Source organism: Diadema setosum, chromosome 16 (genome assembly GCF_964275005.1).
Source record: "Diadema setosum chromosome 16, eeDiaSeto1, whole genome shotgun sequence".
Taxonomy (NCBI): Eukaryota; Metazoa; Echinodermata; class Echinoidea; order Diadematoida; family Diadematidae; genus Diadema; species Diadema setosum.
Window position 1 is genome coordinate 24,060,759 of NC_092700.1, and position 22,525 is coordinate 24,083,283.

General features: G+C 37.3%; 1 protein-coding gene across 1 annotated transcript in view; it reads left to right on the forward strand.

The window, feature by feature from the left end:
* Nucleotides 1-5,808, forward strand: part of LOC140239728 (uncharacterized) — a 41,641-nt gene extending 35,833 nt beyond the window's left edge. Inside the window, exons 9-11 of the mRNA XM_072319550.1 lie at nucleotides 1,541-1,628; nucleotides 4,655-4,722; nucleotides 5,477-5,808. Coding sequence (XP_072175651.1) covers nucleotides 1,541-1,628; nucleotides 4,655-4,722; nucleotides 5,477-5,808 — 488 coding nt within the window. The remainder of the gene's footprint in view (nucleotides 1-1,540; nucleotides 1,629-4,654; nucleotides 4,723-5,476) is intronic.
* Nucleotides 5,809-22,525: the final 16,717 nt, after the last annotated feature.

The window sequence follows — 22,525 nt, forward strand, 5'->3', positions numbered from 1 at the left end:
AAAACTGGATGAAGCAGCTTTCACCAAACTTGGTCCAAGGATGATGTATGATGGGACAATTAGTTGAGTAGATTTCAGTGACATTGGCAAGAGGTCAAAGGTCAAAAGGTCAAGGTAAAATGCTAAAAATGTTGCTATTTCCCCCATATCTATGCAATGCCTGCAGTTATTTTCTTGAAACTTAGTGTAGACATGTACTACTGCGTAAAGATTATTCAGAGAGAGTTTCATGTCATAAGGTCAAAGGTCAAAAGGTCAAAGGTTAGGTGAAAATGTTGCAATAATTTATCACTTTTCTCGCAAATAGTTCAATGTATCTTCATGGAACTTGGTACATATGCATGTACTGACTGGCAGGGATTATCTAGGGAATTTAGGGGTCATGGGTCAATAGTCATGGGTCAAAGGTCAAGGTCAACTCCTCAAAATGTTACTATTTCCCTCATATACTAGTATATGCAATGATTGCATTATTAGTTTCAAAATTTAATATATGTACATGTATTACTTAATGGAGATTTTCTTGGAAATTTCCAGCCAGAAGGTCAAAGGTCAAAGGTTAAGGGTCAAAGGTCAGGTTTAAATGCAAAAAAGATATATTTTGTACTGTAATTACACTCTTTCTTCATACCTTGAAAATTATACTCAATGCATAAACTTATAATAAGGTCGGTCAGAAGTCAAGTAAAAATTTTCAATTCCCCAAATATGTGTACCTGCACTCTTTAATAAACAATTATAGCAAACCCAGTTCGTGGAAAGTGAACATTCAAGATATTTCTGACAAACCTGTTATTTCGATATTTTGCCAGTTATGTGAAACTGTCATCACACATTGTGAAGACATTGTACTATACACCTATTGGGAGAATCATGCATTATGGCGGAGGCATCAGTCGCCATAGCGACATTTCTAGTCTTGGTTTGTTTCTCTTTCTGTTGATGTCGACCGCTTTGTGGGTTACACTGTCAGCTGCGGTAGGCTGACCAGTTGCTAAATAGGGCAGGCTTTGTATAGGACACCTTTTCTTGTCCCTTCCGTAATACTAGTATTAGGGTAAGCAGTGCTATCCCTAAACAGGGCTTCTTAGTCGCCTGAGATGCTGCCGAACTTCTTTGCTGCCCTAGGTTCAAAGAAGAGCGACCCCTTGTCCACAGACCGCCTACGTGCAGGTTCATAGCTGCGACTTCCAGTGGCAACCTCCACCTGTCGGATCACCCATTCCCCATCGCCGTAGTATTTTTGGGAAGATCAGAGAGGTAGCACAAGAAACCTGCGCGTGAAGGAGATTTAGTAGAAGAGCTGTTGCGCTTGAGCAACCCCATCCTCTCGGTCGCAGAAGTCATGATCCCATGGCACGATGAATTGTTACAACTGGTAACTTCGTTGACTGCAGTGGAAGGCCAGGTCATCTTCCGTGCTCTAACCTGCCCTTAGCACTCCACAGTGCCTTGTTGAACCGCTTTTCTGGCCGTTGGGTCTACTTGTCCCTAATATTAACACGTGTATTCCATGCTAATTGTTTATTTTTTTTTTCAGATGGTTGCAGAAGCATGGACACGGAACACAAAATAGTGAAAGACAAGTCTGAAGAATGCCATGCCGCCATCTTAATATACCACAAAATGTGAGTTAAACATCCTCTACAAAATAAAAGACGTAGACCTTACATGTATTCGAAATGATTAGACAAAAATGGAGCATGTTATTGTTATTTGTATAAGGCTATAATATAGCCTATATTATAAAATGGGTTCAAGAATGTAGCCAATAGGAAGCGCTGAAATGAGTCACATGTGCTTTGGTTACTCAGTCCCATTGCACTGCGTGTTAAATCCTATTGCCGATCGTCTGTGCGCGCGGCGGCTCCTTTGAATTGCATGCGTTATGCATACGCGTTGTCAATCCTGTAAACAACTTCAAGTTCGGGCTGCCGGCCGGCCGGCCTTTCTTCCCTTGTGCATATCGTGTGGCGTACGTATCATACGTACAGTGTACAGTAGACCAAGCGTTGTGGGACCGGACGCGTACATGGAGTCACTTTGAAGGGCAAATCCAACGATTTAGCAGATTAATTCTCACGCCGTTTTCAGAGTATGTTGTCTAGTAGGCCTATATGAGGAGTCTATATCAAGTCTTTAAGGTAAAGGGTGCATATTCTATGTAAAATAAGTAAGTTTTCATGCGGGAACTTAAGTGTCCGGAAACCCAACCCACCATCATACTTATATGTGCGGGATTTCCGAGTGCGACGTGCGTAAATGTTTGGGACGAACATCTTCGGACGTCTTGACCCACAAAGGTACGTGAAAAACGCTGAAAAATGCTGTTAGTTTTCGAATTTTCGACCCATTTTATAAAACAAATGATGCACAGGATTATTTCGTGGCGTTAGTGGAGGCGTAGCTCACTCTCGGGTATTTACAATGTAGTGCAACATGCACTCGGCTTCGCCTCGTGCATGTGTCACAATTGTAAATACCCTCGAGTGCACTATACGCCTCCACTAACGCACTCTATCCTGTGCATCATTTGTATATTATAGGGTTATGCACTATTGTTATACCAAGCATACGAATTGTGAAACGATAATGTAAATTCATAATGCAAAAAAAAAAAAAAAAAGAAGAAGAAACCTAAGGCTGCTTCCTTTTGTGAAACCGAAGTCTGAACTAATGTTATCCATTAGTTCCTGCTATAGGTAGGACAGGGTGGGACAAATTGCTCAAAACTTTCAACTCGCGAAAGGTTTAGTGTGTTTTCAGATAGTGCGTAATAACGGAAATCCGTCAATACTTTAACGACACTCTTACAGTAGGAAGTTACAGTGAACAGCTGTCGAGGTGAAAAAATGGCATTGGGCATGCGATATTCCTTAGATTCAAAATTGCAGAAAATGCACATTTAATAAAAAAACAAAAACAAGTCGTGATGACTTTTACATCCGTGTTAGTTTGCCTTATATCTATACAAATTATGTATGTCATGTATAAGCAGAACATATTTTGTAATAATTGCAAAAACGTAAGTTAACAAAGTACATGTGAAAATGAGTATATAGCAAAATGAAGAAAACATATATATTTGCATATGATAAATTAAATAAGAATGGGAGTGGAAATAGAGGGTACCACTAAAAAGCAAAGCTTGCACTATGTGGGATCCTAAGAAAATACATATAAACGCGAATATAAATTAACAAACTACAAACCGATAAAAAACAAAATCCAAAGAAACCATGCAAAGTTACGTGGAATCAAATTAGCAAGGGAAGAAAAGGAGATTAAAGAAAAAAAAATGAAAACACAACATGCGCCGTCATGGACAGAAACAAACTGGATTTCACGATGTAAGAGTATTGATAATATTCAACCGGGATTGAATATATTACATAGATATTGTTTGTGTACATAATCATACCGGTAAGAATGCAGGAGAGCTGACATCAAAGAAAGAGAGACTAGACACAATAGTATATATGGTGGAATAACGGGAATATCTGAGGAGGACTTATGTTTGAAAGATTACATGTATTTTTCTCTAATGAAACACACATACATGCGCACACACACATGCATATATATATATATATATATATATATATATGTATATATATATATATTAATATATGAAGTCACAACAGAGGAATGCAGGGACTGCATTAATAGCCAATCTTGATTTAATGAATAATCCGAATTTTCGAGGAACCTTCCTCTTCTTCAGGGATGACAGTGTGAATATTCGCACTGTCATGCCTGAAGAAGAGGAAGGTTCCTCGAAAATTCGGATTATTCATTAAATCAAGATTGGCTATTAATGCATTCCCTGCATTCCTCTGTTGTGACTTTATTATTGCTATTTCTAGTACTGCCAATACGCGGAACAACTACAATGTTTATATTAATATATACATATATATACATATATATGTATAGTATGGGAACAAGTAAAGAGTTTGTTCGCAAAAACCGATAAGTCCATATTTGCTAAATGGAGATATTTGCGATTAAATGTCAAGAAAAATAAGGAGAATAAGAATATTTTTGCTTCTTTTGACCATAACTTAAAAAATTTACCTTTATATGTAGTGACCAATATATCATTTAAAAGGTATTATTTTGTACTTTATGACAGAGACCATACTTCTAAATCTTCCAAAATGGACTTAACAGTTTTTGCGAACAAACTCTTCAAGTTCACGCGGTTGACTGCAGGTTCATCCGTATTTATTGCCACTCTGAGTTTCATGCAACTTCCGTGAGGTGCAATCATCAGGCCTGACGATTGCACCTCACGGAAGTTGTGTGAAACTCAGAGTGGCAATAAAGACGGATGAACCTGCAGTCAACCGCGTGAACTTGTTCCAATACTTCTGTCTAAAGCTCTTCCTTTGAGGATATCGAGCACTCAGGATAGAATCACCATGTGTATATTATATATATATATATATATATATATACATTAATATATAATTATAAATATACATATGGCGCCTATAAAAATGGTGACTTTATTGACATGACGAAGCGAACATTATTTGGTTGTTATAAGATTTCAATAAAAATGATTCTAATTTATTTTACTATCATGAAGAGTTCGTTATTAGTACATTGTGTCGTAATTAAAAAAAAGAACTCTTGCTTTCATTTGCAGGGAGCTATGCGAGCGTGAAGCTAATGAATTCATCAACCAATTCTTCAAAGAGGTGGAGAAAATTCACGGTACGTTTATTTTGTTCTTTCTCTTTTTAGATAAAATAGAAACATTGAAGTCAAATAATCAGTATATTGTTGAGCTGCTGTGACGAGACACAGCTACTTCGATGAAAAAAGATCGTACTCGTGAAATTTGAATAATCAGGCACTTCAGTCAGATATAATATGGCGACAGATTTGGAACATACAAAGATAATGGTGAAATGGATGGAGTGACAAACTCTCGAATCATGACTCAGAGACTTTCGGTTTTTTCCACTCTCTTTACTTTTTTCATCTCACACTTTATCTCACATTAGTCAACGCCAAAACATACACAAACACACGTTCATATAAATGTATTAAATGCATACATATACTTTATATAATTTATGATATTATGTGTACTGTATGTGTGTGTATATGAGGGTCCTATTTATTCATTCATTTTTCATTTATAATTATTATTCAAATAGAAAAAAAAAAAAACCTCTTTGCCGACAAGTGTTTGCAAGTTGTTGTTGTGTGTGTATATAAGTTGGCCTGTTCTTTTAGTAGACCCTCCATTTCGACTTGAAGCTTCCCTTTTAATATGCACGCGTAACACTGTCCCGAAGTTGAGCAAAGATGGAAACAGATAGTTTTGGGGGCTGCTAACTAAAAGTCGTACTTGCTTTTACTTGGGATCACTTCCCGCGATATTGAATATTTGCTTGAGTCAATTTTGGGACATTACGCCAGCCTTATCTTCATTCAAGATGTCTCTTGAATTTCCCGGCAGCGTCTTCACCACTGCTCGTCATAACTCACAGGGATGAATACCAAAACCCCGAGGCTGTAGTCCTCAGTGTCAAACACTTTGTCGGCGACGCAAAAAAAATATTTTTGGTGGAAAATTACAGAGAGGAAAGTCACGAGGAGGACGTCGAGAAAGACATCCAGCTACTGCAGTTTCTGTGGACAACTTTGAAGACTTGCGATCAGAATGCCTACAATCTTGCCATTAAGAACAATGAGGTTATCGAGGAGCCCAAGCCAAAATATCTCCTCTCTTTCCTTCGCCCCATAGACGAATCTAGACCAATAGATGATAGATGGTGCAGTGTAATGTAATCCAACATTTTATGCCTGCCCTTTATTGTCAACTCAACTGATAATTTTGTCTACCATGAAAATTTAGGAAAATATGCTGTGGTCCGAAGGGAACATCGTGTTGTTTATGGCAAGATAGCAGTTCTCACTGACTGTAAGAGCCCCGCTAAATGAAGGGTGAAAGGGGTTATAGATAATAATGATCGGTTTGGATGCTCTTTATTATGTCAATGCTTAATTCAGTCATAACTTGGGGACTTCAATTTTCTGAGAGAGAGAGAGAGAGAGAGAATGCAAATGACCATTTTCCATATAAACCCAGTGAATTATTTTTTTAATCGTTTGTTTTTGTGATATATTCTAGAAGCCCCACCAATTTAGTCTTTAGTCTTTTATAACCGATTATGTATGTGTGAAAGTGAAGTCGGGTATAATAGAAGGTCTACATCTTGCCAGTTTTGAGTAGATTTTAACAATTTTTCGGTCCAGTTACAGCAAACAGTGTTCTACGCGTGTGTTTTCGTCTGGAGGTAGAGACAAAAGATTATGTGCCCATGTGTGTGTGGGGGGGGGGGTGGGAGAAGAAGATGTGATACTCAACCGAAATAAAAGAAAATAAAGTTTCAAATTAGGCAAATGATTGTAGAAAGGGGAGAGTGAGAATGATTTGCCGTTTGAGGATATTAATGTCGAGGTTTATTACCTAATGAACATGATGGATAAAAAGGCAGTGCCAAGTACAGTAGGACCTCCAATATCCGGCCACGTTTTGACCGGCAGCAGGCATCCGCGATAATCGATTTGGCCGGATACATATATGTTCAACACAGCACTTTCAGGCATTTTATGATAGTACTCATATTATTATCAATTCACTAATATTACGATTATCTGCATGTTTCATATCTAATTAATTGATATTAGAATGAAATGAAATATTAGTAAGATATCCCTTCACGTATAATGTTTGTATGATGGATATTGACCAATACAATTGTAATGGGATCGACAGTTATATACTGTAACCACTGCTGTGCACTCAGGTTCAGTGATAAGCGCGGTATAAAGTCTTTGACATCGTCTCACGAACTGGCTTTAAAAGTTACAGCCCGCTGCAATGATTGGAAGATGTTCCGCCGTGTATTCGCATGATAATGGTTGAACTTATGTTCGCTTTGAGTCAGTGTGACTGTCATTTAAAATGCAAGAAAATATAACGAGATATGTCAGGCAATCGACTTCCGGATAACAGAGAATCCGGTAAATCGATGGCCGGATAATCTAGGTCCCACTGTATGTCGCGTGTACGACCTCGTGATCATTATCCTCGATGTACGTCGCAGACATCAAAGTAGATGAAAGACGATGAGAACAATGAGCGTCACGCCGTGACATATTCGCCAGCCGTGCGAGAGGAATTTTGCGTGCAACGAATTTGCAATAAACTGTTATCGGATTATTTTTCTCCCAGTCAACCAAATTCGTATTGCCAAATGTCTTACTGCATGAGTTGTCGTGTTGAGAACTGCAGTGTAATACAAACGGTTTTTAATTGAGCAGAGTAGAATCTCAGAGAGGAGAATGAGTCACGACATGGGACATCTAGTCACAGCACGTTAAAAGTACATATGTGACCATGCACCTCAAAACAAACAAAAAGTCGCCAGACATGAATTTTAGTTAAGACCATATTCTGACAGAGCAGACTTTAAGCTTTAAAATGATGTATAACTCAAATCAAATTGACTCTCCTAAGCTATCTAAATATTGGAAAGAAAGCACAAACTCAGGAAAAGTGTGAACTGAGAAAAGAGGCTCTAAAGTACAGTGTCTATTCAAGCGCTTAATCTTTACCAAACCGTGCTGGCTGTGCGATGAATGGGACAAAAAAACAGGAAGTAAACCACGAGAGTAACAACAATGAAGGGATTATTCAAATTCATGAATTAATAATGATGAATTAATAATTCATGAATTGATAATGAAGGGATTGTCAGATTAAACTGAAATTAAGCACGCCTTATTAACATATTCTGTCCATGATAAATGCCAACTTTCAAAGCAGTAGCACTATCCTTCCAAACGTTATTAGAGCTGAAAGTGAAGAGTGTGGACAAGGTTTTTCAGAATTGAAAAAGGGATTCTAAAGACACACCTAATCGCACTAATTGCAATTTATAAACAATACATGATGCATTTATTTCAAGGGCATTCATACAATAGTTTGAAAATATGGAATAGTTTTAGAAATGAAATATTGTTAGATGATGTTTCTGAGATTGTAACAAACATGATGAAACCATTTACTTGGTAACCAATGAAGAATCTGTACTTTTTGAGTATGTGCTCATTCATTGTTAAAAAAAAAAAGAAATCGCTTGATGTAAAGCTTTGGAAATGAATGAATAAAGTACCTCTGTAGAGGATTTAAAAAAACTATTTAAAAAAAGACTATTCTATTCTACCAAAAATGTTCGAAAAAAAAACTGCTAAAAAACACTCTTTCCTGCCCGTTTTATGATACCAAATTTTAGCATAATGTAAAAGAAGACCCGCTCTTTCAGAAAGTATGAAAAATTCAAGTTCAGTTAGGTTGACCCATTTCACTTATTTTCAGTCCTCACGCAAAATCAGTGTGTGCGACTTTATTTTCGTTTTGAGGTGCACGGTCACATATAATTATTGTCAGGCCTCAAATTCTTGCTTCATTCATCGAATGCAAGTACAGTGTATATTGTATATTGGGCGTTAATTTCACTTTAATATGGCAAGCTACGTACAGCACACATGGGTTGGCAATAATGTTTTAAAACAGAGACTGGCATTCCTTGAGTGAGCTGGGACCAGAGCTGGAAGCGGCGTATATAGGGTCCCGCTGGGTGTGTGGCTGTAACTATACAACAGTGGGCTAGAGAGTCTGTGGTCTATTTATTGTGTTTGTTTTGCTTATGTTTCGCGAATCGTGCATTTTGTACCGTTTCCAATCACCGTATTTAAAAACAGTTTTGAATAAGATTTGGAAACTAAATTGGGAAATCGTTATTGCCATATATCATATAAATATATTATATTCTAATAATACAATTCAACTTGGATTGAAATTGGAGTGAAATTTCACTTCAGAGGGTGCGGTAAGCATAACATTATACATGTGTGAAAATATTTTAATGCTATTTTCCTCAGTCTTGGAGCTTTTGATGACCAGAGCTGGTTATTCCAAGACCAAAGCGATGCCTATTACATGTGGTCAAACATGACATTGTGTGAGGTCTTGACTTCATATTTGACAAAATGAAATTGAAACGTCCGCGTCCGTGTGTGTGTTTGTGTGTGTGTATATGTGATAGATCTACGGCACAGTGGAGGTGAAGAAGTGATGTTGGGTGGGGGTGAGGTGGATGGGCAATCAGTATAGATAGGAAGCAGTTAGCTCGGTTAGTAGATAGCCAGCAAATTGCAAGAGCAGTTGCATATGTTATGTTTGTGGTATGTATAATATGCTGATATAATATGTATGGTAACACTTCTGACTGTTCACTGCAATAATGAGGTCAAACACGCATGCACATTACTAGTATTTACTCATACTGGGCAAAATCTAGCAAAAATAGAGAATGTACATTTCCCTAATTCGTGCTATAACCTCAGTGATGTTCATGAGACAGAAAAAAAGAAGAATCATGTCATTGAAATCGTTGTTTTTATTGCCTGAATGCTGAAAGTATGTACAAAATGTTAAACTGGATGAATCCATCTGTAAGGCCTGATTCGTATGCACAGTTATAGCTGTGTTTAGACATGAATGATGCTCTGGTGAATTCTTACGAGACAGACTTGGGTTCGGATGTCTATCCACAAACTCTTGCGAGGTATTGATTAATGACAGCATGATTCTCTGCTGAAACACAATCCTTACACGAGAGTATACTCTGTGAATAGCCTTGCATTATATCGTATACGAAGTCAATAATCCGTTCTAACCGGTGTCAATATCCTCGATTTGCAAAGACATAAAAAAAAAAAAAACGGACGTTGGGAGACTGACAAACTTGAGAAAGAAGGTTGAATACGAAGGTGCGTTTATATATTTTATATGATTCATTTTAATGTGTGTTGTTTTGAATTTACCATCTATATGAGGCTAAATGACGTTGTATAAACTAGTCACATTTGTGATACTGTATATGGTGTTGTAATGCTGGTTTGCATTTTTTTTTTTTTTGCCTCCACAGAGGTTTTGGTTCCTTGGGTGAGAGACCAGAGCCGCGGCGAAGGGTGCCGCTGGGTGTAACCTTAATAGTGCATTAGAGAGTCTATTGTCTATTTATTGTGTTTAATAAACATAATAAGAAATAAAATGTATAATGTATAATAAAATATAATAAGAAAATAATTTGTGTCATTTTCCTCAATCTTGGAGCTTTTGATTACCAGAGCTGGTTATTCCAAGACCAAAGCGATGACTTTAAGAAGTGATTAAACATATTTGAGAATGTATTTTTTATGTATGGTATTTTTAACACCAGGAAAATTAAAGAGATGATTTTTGATTTTGGAAAAACTGGTCAAGACAATTATGGCAGGATTTCAATTGGGGGAGATACCATAGAGCAGATGTCAGAGTACAAATACCTTGGAACAGTTATAGACGATAAACTTAAGTGGGATGCAAATAATAAGAAAATTTAATCAAAAGGAAACCAGCGATTGTATTTCCTTAGAAAACTCAGGTCATTTAATGTGAAGAGTTAAATATTTGTTTTGTTTTATCAAAGTGTATCCAGTCTGTTATGTGTTTTTTTTTTTATCAGAAGCATGGTTTAGTAGTTTAACAGAGAAAAATAAGTTCAAATTGATAAGGGTTGTATCTCAAGTCAGTAAAATTATAGGAATGCCTGTGCAACATCTAGAGGATATTGTACAATTTGTTTTTGTGTTTAGATTTGATATCGTAATGAAAGATGAATAACATCCGTTTCATGATGAGGTGACTGTAAACAGAGCAGGTAGAATTAGATTTCCAAAAGTAAAGACGGAGAGGTTCAGACGGTCATTTCTGATCGCAGCATGTAAAGCTTTCAATAGCAGATTTAATAGATGAGGTTATGTTTTTTGTTATTTATAGTACATGTCATATGTTTAAAATATGTGAACTGTTTTAATGATTCATGATTCATGAGTCGTATTTTTAAGACAAGTGCCAGATGACTCGGCCCAAGCAGGGCTCTGACCTATCTACATGTACTGTATGTGTTGAACTTAACTACCCTTTGTGCAGTATATTTGTGGTGTGAAAGTCCAGTATGTGTGCACTTGATGACAATTGTATTGTTCATTAGTTATGTTGAATTGTTACATATTTTTGACTCATTGCAAAATAGTTGTACACAAATTTGTAAACAGCAGCAGTGTAATTGTGGATGAGCCAACAGTACACCTGGGAAGTTTTGAGCTGCATGTCTTGCCAACCCTATGGCCTATGACTGAATTGAATGTTTTAGATTTTGTGATGAAATATTTTTAATTTATTATATATTGTATTTGTTACTGGAACATACGCAGAAAAGGAAAGAAGGAAAAGAATTAAGAGAACTTTTCAACAAAATACAAATATGATAACATTATTGAGCATTTGCAATACGTCACACTGCCTGTTATATTTTAGTATGGTGTATGAATGTCTCTGTTTTTTTTTATAGCCTTTGTCACGCAGCAAATTCTCTTTGAGATAATTTACTGTCTCATATCCTTGCCCAGGCTCTTTGTGTGCTGGAGCGCTCTTTCACGTTGATTAGGTGATAGTTTTGGTGTATGTGTGTGTGTGTGTGTGTGTGTATGTATAAGGCACAACAGAAAAACTGTGTTAGGGAGATAATGGTTGCAGACAAAAACACATTAATGACACAACTAAAAATCCTTTACATTGTAGATTTTTTTTTTTCAGCAAGGAGTTGGGGGGGGGGCAGTCCTGAGGCTAGTTCGAAATGGATCATAACCTCCATCACTTTGATTGGATTTAATTTAGAATTGCCGCCTTGATATTATCGAGCAAACCTGATTTTCCTCTTGAATTAAAACAACAACAAAAACTGTTGAAGGCATAAACGGAACTTTCCTAAGGCTGCGTTCACATAGAAGTATTCGGTATTCGCTATTCGCTATTCGCAATTCGCTATTCGGGTACCGAATACACCATCACCCGTCAACTCACCATCCCATGCAGTGAGGATTTCTTCCTCTTACATCCCAGCAAATATAATGAACAATTTCTAAACTGCATCAGAATGTCAGTCTACATGCTTATTTTTGCTAAAGGGCAAATCCAGACCAAAATTGTCATTATTTCATTAACGAGAGACGGTATACGCTGCAAGAAAATCGAACAAGCTTTATTCCCACTTTGCTATACTATTCGCAGCTATTCGGTACTTTCGAATAGTGCCCTCTTATGTAAACCGGTGTGAGGAAATCCTATCGTTCGATTCAAGCTATTCGCGTGCCCTCGAAAACGAGCCCCGAATACCCGAATGTGAACGCAGCCTAATGCAATACCGTACAAACTGTTCATTAAACATCAACCAAGGAGCAATGTGAGATACCTCTTTTAATTCTCTCACAGTTCCCAAGTGTTGACAACATACACTTTGACATCATGATCTCATTCAGTCTTGTCTTAAAACTAAAACTGTCATTTTTATTGTCTTTAAAGAACCCTTTGTATGTTTAGCAGCAGGCGACATCAGCCCCAAATGTGCAGAATTCTCAGGCTAAAGATACATATTAGTCCTGCAATTGTTTTAATTCCAACCACATCTGGTGATGTTCAGCACTTCCTCAGGGGTCAGAGGGCGATTACTTACCATAGAAACAGGATGAAAACATGAAGACTTGCTTGATCACCACCCGTTGAAGCCCTGTGGCTTTGTTGCCAGGCCAGAGACAGTGTTGTAGGTAACTTGGATAGTATCAGAGATGACATCAGACCAGCATCTGCCCCAACCTGTTTTGGGGTCAAGGCTTTCAAGTTACAGTAGGGAAATCTAGGCTTGTGGGATTTCAGGCGCATTGATGGCAGGTTGTTCAAGGGGGCATTTCATGAAGTGTTTTTTCAGATCTTTTCTTTTTTGACAAACTGTTATAAGCTATTAAGTCCTTGCATCTGATTGGCTGAGAGCAAATTTGTCAGACAAAACGCTTCATGAAATGCCCCCCTACCCCCATGCTATCGTGCTTGGAAGGTCAGGGTATGCGTTGACGGCACTGGTGACACTGGCCATCCTTTCCTTCCAGTGTGAGGGAGAGTGATCGAGTGCCAGTGAAGGAGGGTGGACTTCCTTAGCCTATGCTTGGAAGGCTTGCCAGAGAGGGCTACCTTGAACATAGCGTTGGCAAGATGGTTACTAAGATGGAAGGCATGGGTCTGATGATAATCTAATAAAGGTTGGGTCAAAGTCTCCAGAAGATGAAGTACTCCACTATTGTCTTGAGATGGGTCAGTACTCGGCTCATGTCATCCAAGGACTTTCTATGAGACGTAAAGGCAAGATCATCTGCAAACTTCCTACGTAAAGTGAATGTAATGTCACCACATATGTTAAAAAGACCTCTAGTGGAGTTAGATTCAGAGTCCTAACACAGCTGGTCTGGTTACTGAGAGCAATCCTGAATCTGCAAAGGCTGAAGATTAAAGACAAGCAGTGTGAAGTTGTTAGAACACTGCTTTCATAATGAGGCAGCACTGTACAGATCTCAGAGTCTCCCTCGACATCATAAGCCTATACTCAAACACATTCGCTCCGAAAAAAAAAAAAAAAACGGTGGTAAAATTCATCTACCATATATAATTCATCTGGGTTAACATTAAAAACTTTGGGGCATTGTTTTCATTTCAGAGATTTGACAACAGGAAGTGAGGTGGTCCCTTTTTCCATTTTCCCCTGCCTCATATTCTTTCTCGGATGAGGGGACTAAAAAGTTTGTATAATATCGCTTTTAGATAATGTAGAACAGGATAGTTAATTGGAAATTTCATTTGTGTCATCATCTGGGATTCAGCCTATGGAATGATGGAATAATTTGTCATAAAATTGACATAACTGGGATTATCATGGCCAAATTAGCATGACATCTGGCGGCCATTTTGGATTTTTGCATTTTGCCGAAAATGCTCAAGGTTACGCGAGTGGCATCAATCGGATTTGGAATCAGCACCCTCGAATTGACAAGAAACCATCAAAAAACATTGTATATATCAAAAAACAAGGTTAGGTGCACTTTCTATGGAGCCTAGCCTGGACTAAAAGAGAATATGTGCGGAATCAAACACAAAATCCTTACGTTTTGTTTTCCCGTTACCCGACTATTGCAATAATGTCGAAAGATAACTTTACAACGAGAAATGACAGTGTTTGAGACAGAAAAAACAACAACAAAAACGGGAAATAAAGATTTGTTGGATTTTTTTTTTTTCATCACTGGGTAATACTGTTCCGTAGAATCTTTGGTTAGAGGGATTTAGCATTGCGTGCTGGCCAACGAGGCTCTAGCTGAAAGTCGGGGATCGCGGTGATCGAACAGCAATTACTCGTTTACCTTCCTGTATATCAAAACATCCTTTGAACTACTGCGTATTGAAAGTAACTTGTAAAGGATGGAGAAAAAGACAGTCGGTTTTGAACAAAACAAGCACATATAGTGTGATGATGGCACAATACCAATATACACACTGTCTCGAATAAAGAGAATCAGGCGTTAGTGTAGGGCCTATTTTCATACCCATGGGGACTTATCAAATTAAACAATGTACCAACTTGCACCAAAATGACGAGAACGCTAAATATAGAATTTCCGATCACCTTCGTAAATTTGAACCGAACCTGTTATCGCGAATTACGGCAAATGGCATGGCATCGATCAAAACAACTCATGACTAGCTGCTCGATCTGAAATTGAAATTATTTATTCTAAATTGATATATGTGGGGTCTCTAACTCCTTTGCCAGAATGGGTATATAAAGAATTGGATTTGGTTGTTTGGGAATTTATTTGGCAAGGGAAACCCCCCCCCCAAAAAAAAAAAAAATGTGTTGGTATTAGATTATGAACACGGGGGAGTAAAATTTATGCATTTTTCATCATTGATAGACGCTCAAAGAGTAATGTGGGTTAAAAGGTTATTTTATGGTAAACAAGAAATGAAATGGAAACAATATTTTCAGTTTGTTACTAAACATATTGGAGGTAAATTTATATTTTGTTGTAACTATTTTATTTATCTTTTGAATTTGTCTATACCGGAATTTTACAGGGATCTGTTGAAAACATGGGTGAAAACAAGGGATTTCAGGGGTAATTATAATCAAATAAGGAAGGAAGTTTTGTGTAATAATAAAATGATCCGCATTGAGGGAAAATGCAGTTTTGATGAAAAATTGTTTTTGAAAAAATGCTTTAGATTGGAACATATAATGGATAGGAATGGTAAATTATTTTCGGTTTAATATTTTTATAATAAAGGATTTAATTATTTGAATATTTTGAGTATTCAAAAGATATATGAAGCGCTTCCAGTTGGTTGGAAAAGGAATACAGAGAACACAGAGGTAGTGAAGAATACAAATGTAGATGAAATGACTTTTATAAGAAATGGGAAGGAAATTCCTGTGGAAAAGATTACCTCTAAAGACATTTATGTTGAATTAGTGAAGAAAGTAAGTGATGATTCTTCGGTGATTGAAAAAATGAGAAATTTATATTTTTGTGATTTTTCTAATAGAGATATAAAATGTATTTTTAGTAGGATAAGAACTAGCACTTTGAGTTCTGCTTTGAGGGATTTTCAATATAGATTATTGCCTGGAATAGTGTACACAAATCATCAATTATTTCAGTTTAAGTTCGTAAATGATAATTTATGTTCTTTTTGTCATAAAGAGGAAGAGACGTATAAACACATATTTTATACATGTGATTTTGTTAGGAAAGTTTGGGGAAAACGTAGTACTTTCTTCGAATATGTTGATTTGCAACAGTTGAGTTGGGAAGAGATCTTTTTTGGTATAGAGCTACCAGATAAAGGAAAAGCTCAGTTAGTTAACGATGTTATAATTTAGGTGAAGAAATTGCTTTTTTAGGAAGGAAAAATAAGACAGCCCCAACGGAATATTTCATTAAAAGGTCTATAGAGCAGGATAGGTTAGAAGAAGAAAAATTAGAAGTTATACGTAATACGTTGTCAATACATTTACAAAAGTGGGAAAACTGGAAAAAGAATTGAGAATTTGCTTTGCGCTTATTTAACAGAGTATGGTCTGCCGCACATCCACCAGGAAATGTCTTTTCCACGCACTCGTATTAGGTGTTATAATGTAAGTCAGGACACACAGGTTTCAGTTGCTTTTGAAGTTTTGTTGTGATGGGGGTTTTGGAAGGGGGAGGGGGGATGGGGTGGGGTAGTAAGAGGGAGAATGTACGGGGTATTGAGTAGTGGGGAGGGGGGTGGCAAGGGGGTTGTTTTGTTTTGTTTTTTAACAAAAAACTTCAATCATTGGATATTGATTTTTTAGGTTGGATTGTATGAAAGCTGAAAAAATTAGTTTTGGGGTAAGTGATTCAGTTAATAGAATTTAATATGTAATGAAAGAAAAAAATTGTTAAGAGATTGAGGAATTAGTAATGTAAAACTAGAAAAGAAGAGATGTGTACATATGGAATGTATATATTGGTTGTGAAAAAAAAAAAACATGTTAAACCGATGTAAAGTTTTGGTATCAGTTTTGCATCCATTGATGAAAAGGACTATAAAATTGGTCCGGAGATTTATGTATCAAATTATTTGTATATTATGTTTCCATTGATGAAGAATAAAATATTCTTTAAAACAAAACAAAAAATTAGCCTCCTACACTCTTAAAAATAAAAGGGTAAATCAACATTTAAAAGGGCTGAGGAGTGACAGCATTTTTAAGGTAATGTTGCATTCACCCTATCTATCCAGCTGAATCCAACGTTAGATGCGCTAGATACAGCAAGAAAAAGGGTGAATACAACATTTTGAAAACGCTGTCGCTCCTTGCCCCTTTTAAAACGCTGTTTTACCCTTTTCTTTTTAAGAGTGTAGTGCTACGTATTTTGGTTGAGCAACCGCCTCGACAGACCAACGGATATTATGCGCAATATCATGTAATCATACAGCCAACTTCACTTTCAGATTGTGTGCGTGGCGGACGTCGCAAAGCGAATAACTTTGGAGCTGTATTTGTTTATTTATTTATCTATCTTTTTATGGCATTCAGTTACATATATACATATACCTTTCATTCAATTCTAGATTGGAACTATACTTTCTCGATGTTTTCCTCTCTGTCTTTCGGTAGGATATTTTCTGCTATTACTTTTCGAACAAGAATCCGCCTTAGGGCCGGGTTCCACTGCCGATCAAATCTGCTTGTTATGATCTATAGTCCGACAGAGTGTTAAAAATATCGTGTATAGGAGGAAGCCAAACCAATGTCGTTCAAGGTAGATCGATCACATCAAGATCGATTCTGATCGCGTCCTTGTCGAGAGAGATTTGATTGGCAGTGGGAATCCATCGTTTCCATACTTGACTTCATGTATAGTTGCTATTACAGGGCCTACAGTTCGGGACAATACCAGTCAAACTTTCGTTTTTTAGGCCTATACTGATGGTGTTACGCGTGCACTGATACATAATAAGCGTGCACTGATACATAATAAAAGCATTTCCTTCCTTTGTACGTTAGCGTGGGGACGATTAGTGAAGTTCACCACGATAATGATGAAAGGCTTGACCGTCAAAAGAAAGATGACCCTTTCCCAGGAACAATGAAAGTAGTGTCCAGCTGTCTTGAAAGACACCATCCTGGCGGAACAATATAAGAAGAATCGAATAAGACACGCTGATTCAACAACACACAAAACGAGACATGTTTTATACACAGCTCGCAGAGGGTGCGCTCGCTTGTGAGTTGGGGTATCCCTCTTGCCAACTAGCTAAGAAATCATGTAAGCCATTTAGTGTAAAATTTGTATGAATTTTACATACTAATTTTGGTGCAAACACCACACATCACGGACAGCTTCTTAGTGTAACTGATTAGGCCTATGATAGCTCAAGCAGTTGTATGGGCATAGTATTCGCACTGTTACGTCACTGATAGGCAATCACGGGACGGATACACTGATTTGGTCTATCAACAAACATCAATTAGAAAAGCTATCTTTTTCGATTCTCTGATTAGATGGAATGATGTGGAATCGGGTTCCTTAGTGTGATCACTGTAAAGTTAAGATTATATGCCTAACTAAGACTTGACTCATTTCAAAAGAGCGCGTACCCTATTATGACACTGTGATCCCCAAAATTCATAAAGAAAGGGGGAATGGAGTAGGGGATATAATAGGCTTTACCAAACATGCCAAATGGAGCAGCATCGCGCTGTCGACGATGCTTTTAACACAGTCATGTCCGAAATCATTAATTTTCCTTCAAAATATATGCAGCTGAGAGTGATCAATTTCACTAACATAAAAGTCTCAATCTCATTTCGTTCTGTCCCTTCTTTTTCATTAATAGAAACAATAATGATGAACGAGGATTCAAATCCTTAGGTTGTAGCACTTCTATCGCGTTTGACGGTTAAATTGCGGTATTGTGAAGGTTTCCAATTGACAGGACACATAATTCGCTGTAATTTAGATCAGCTGTAGAACGCGGGCATCCAATATTGATCATTTAAGAAATATTTGTGAAAGATCGTGAAGATATCTTACGATACTCAAATTTACATAATCATACTACCAAATACCCAACGTCGAAGAGCTCTGCAAACTTGATATAGTTGTGTTGATGATATTAAGCGTTGGTCTCGCGATAATCATTTGAAATTGAATTCTGTTAAATCAGAATTGTCAGGCGGGCTAGTTTTCTCACAAAAAAAAAAATATATATCTCTCAGTCCGTCAGAGATCGAGGAGTTATGGTAGATAAGCATCTGAACTTAAAAAAAAACCAAACAAACAAATAAAATAACACACACATTAAGAACTCATGTCGTTCTGCTGCTTCAGGGGTATTTGTAAAAAATAATCATTAATATCCGTAAGTTATCGGAGCAGTCTTCCACCGAACGTCTAATTCACGCATTTGTTACTTCTCATCTTGACTACTGCAATTCCCTTCTTGCTGGTCTCCCTGCTTCGAGTATTGCACCAAATTCACAATTCAAAATACAGCTGCAAGGCTTGTAACCCTGACAAAAAACATCTGACCAAATTACTCCAGTTATCCAATCCCTCCACTGGCTCCCCATACATCAACGTATCACCTTTAAAATCATCCTTATTGTTTACAAGATAAATATTATGGATTAATCCTACCTCCCTTCCGCTCCTCCACTTCAGCCTGTTCTCCCTCTTCTCTCCAATTATCACGTGGTCCCTCACATACCCACTATGGTCATATAGGACCTTTTCTGTATTTCCCCACCCCTTTGGAATAAACTCCCTCTCTATATTCGTATAGCTGAAAGTGTTGATATGTTCAAATCATTGTTGAAAACTTGTGTGCTTACTCAATCCTAATTTTGTTGTTGTTGTTGTTGCTGCTGTTATGTACATAATGCTGTATCTTAATTATACCTCAATATTTTTAATGTATCGGGCATCCTTTCTCTTTATAAGATTATTGGTGCTGTTCGTTATTCCCAGGTTCGCTTTTCCGAAGGGTCATTAATCTGAAACACACAAATTTCCTATACCGAGGTTCGTTAATCCGAAAATGAAAAAGGGTTCGTTAATTCGAACATTGTGGCGTTATTCTGACGGTTCGTTATTCCGGAGATTCGTTAATTCGAAAATGAAAGTCGGAATAACGAAGCTTCGGAAAAACGAATCTTCGGACTAAAGAGTCTTGTGAATAACGAACCTTCGGAATAACGAGCTGTTACCAAGATTATTGGGCATTGGCAGGTTAATGTGCGATGCGTTGTAATGTGCTGGATTGTAAGCAAGAGTTAATATGTTAATTTTTCTTAATTGAACAACTTCATGTAAATTAAAGTGTAGAGAGTTATATATGCCTACGCATGATCATCTTGATCTCAGTGGCCTCAAAATATAATTTAGAAGACATCCCAGTGCAGCTGTAACAAATCTGTTAATCCAAAAATTACACGTAAGGTTCGTCATTCAAAAAGGTGAATTATCTATTTATGCCGAAAAATAAACGTATGGCTCATCCTGCATGATTTAGAAAATGTAATAAAGTCTCATCCACAATTACAAAATAAGGAAATGTAGTTGAAAATAAAACAAAATGACCGGATTTCACAGCACACTCACCCGAAAGAGGAATAAGTATCACACACGAAACCGCTTTCATCAATATTGGAGCATTGTACTATACATGGTGAATGTATGATTTGCGTGAATCCAGTTTCCGAACACAAAAGCTATACGTGTACTCTTGATAGCTTAGTCAGGGGAGCACAATTTATTGACTGAAAAAAAAAAAATCATATCAATGAGATACTTCAACAGACTAAATAGAGAAATCACAGGCCTGCTGTTATTATTGATATATTTATTGATATTATACGCTCGATTTATTTAGTGCACCACTGTGAATCGAGCGTAAAAATACAGTTTTGGTTATTGCTGAAAGCAAAACAGAAGAACACTTCGAATCGCAGCGTTTATGATTATATCAGTATGCTTTACTTTAATGTAGCTTGTAGATACATGCATAGTACTTCCCGTGTCCGAGGCACTCGGATAGAGGTCATGAACTTCATGTCCAGTTTTATCATTTTTAGTATGTCAGTGTAGATTATTCTTTTAATGCTAGATTTCATCAGCCCCCCCCCCCACATGCTGAGTCTGATATATCAATACCTGCATTCACTTGTGCAAAATAGCGCGTTACTGAACATGCTCCAATGCTCAGGGTTTTTTTTTTCCAACTTCTCAGACAACAGAGCGTACACGTGAGGATTATACACTTTTTGGTTCAGACGCTCCAGCCACCCTCGGAAACTATAGTTGTTGTTTTTTTTTTTTTTTTGCAACCGTTCACACGTACAGAAAATAACCAGCTAATTGCCAATCGATGAAACTATTGTTCTTGTGCCTCACAGTGGTGTGGAGAGCACGCTGTTGTTAATGATGGGAATAAAAGAACTCAATCAAGTTTCTAAACCCGACCGTTCAAGTACTGCCGGGGCAAATACCGCGCTCATTCAAAAATATCAGCAAGATTTCTGAGGTTATGCATCGCGCTACTGGTTCGCACTAATTTTCTGTTGTGTGTGTGTGTGTGTGTGTGTGTATGTGTGTGTCCACATGTGCAAAAGACTGGAGTTTGCTAAAGGGTAACAAAAATTGAGTTCTGTAACATGCTAATTTGTGTAGGTGTGAACCCCCTATTACAGGTATGTTGTAAGACTTTTGTTGGACTTCCCTACAAAAGGAGGTTTGATTCTAGCCTGCTTGCTTGCTGTGTTCTATCATTTATTTTGCAGTAACGTGTCTGTTTGTATTGCTGGTATGCCGTACGGAATATTGTACAAGGAATCCACCTTCCTGGGGACCGTTTCATGAAACTTTTTGTCAGTGATTTACACTGACAACTGCTAAAAGCTACTGAAATCCTTGCGTCTGATTGGCTGATAGCAAATTTGTCAGTGAAAACCTTCGACGAACTCGTTGATGAAACGCCCCATTCGTTTGCTTTGTATACGGCCTTGAACGGGTGGCGTTTTTTTTCCTCTCTCTCTCTCTCTCTCTCCCTCTCTCTCTCATGTCATGATGATGATAGTCGTGTATTGAATGTTATAGGATATGACTAAAATTGATCTGAATAGCAATGGTGATGACAATTTCTACTGCTGGCATAAGTGACAACTAAATGAACAGATGTTTCCTTGTTCTGATTTCACCTCTCCCTCATTTCTCACTCTTGTTTGCCCCCTCCCATGAATGATAAAACAACAACAACAGACTTGACCGCACAACAAGTCAGATAAATGCGTGCTGGCAACCAATAGACCTACGTGACACGTATCTTTTAGGTTGAAACTAACTTAATGGCCACGACAAATCATATCAGAGAAAATAATGGCAGAAGAAAAAAACTGACAATCTTTCTAGTGTAAATTTCTGCGAAAACAGGTGGCAAAAAAAAAAAATTGCGCGCACTGTAACTATTTCAGGTTATAAGCAGTCTGTGAACCGACCGAACGGCATAATTCTATTAAAATGTCGCCTTATCTTGGCTTCTTTAACAGTAAAAAAAAAACAAACACGTTGAACAGTATTGGTGTATTACACATTAATGTTAACACTAAAACAAAACATAGGGGTTATTCGTCGCTTCATACTTACAATAGAATCACGTGTCAAAAAAAAAAAATAATGATAATATAAAAAAGGTCCCGAATGCCGAAGAAAATATCGCTTTCCTAGATGCCGCTGCAACAAGCTCAAGTTTAAAGTGTAAGAGCTATACCTACCCAATTACACAACAGTAGGCCTACATAATATCATGGCGACATATATTGAAACTTCTTTCGATCTCACACTCATAAAATCTGCGTACCACTGCGTGTGAAATTTAGAATGAACATCACGGACATATTATCAACTGAGAAGTTCCTCTAGATACTTCTTCCCGACTTGGCGATCATCATACAGTAAAAGACGTGACTATTAATTTATT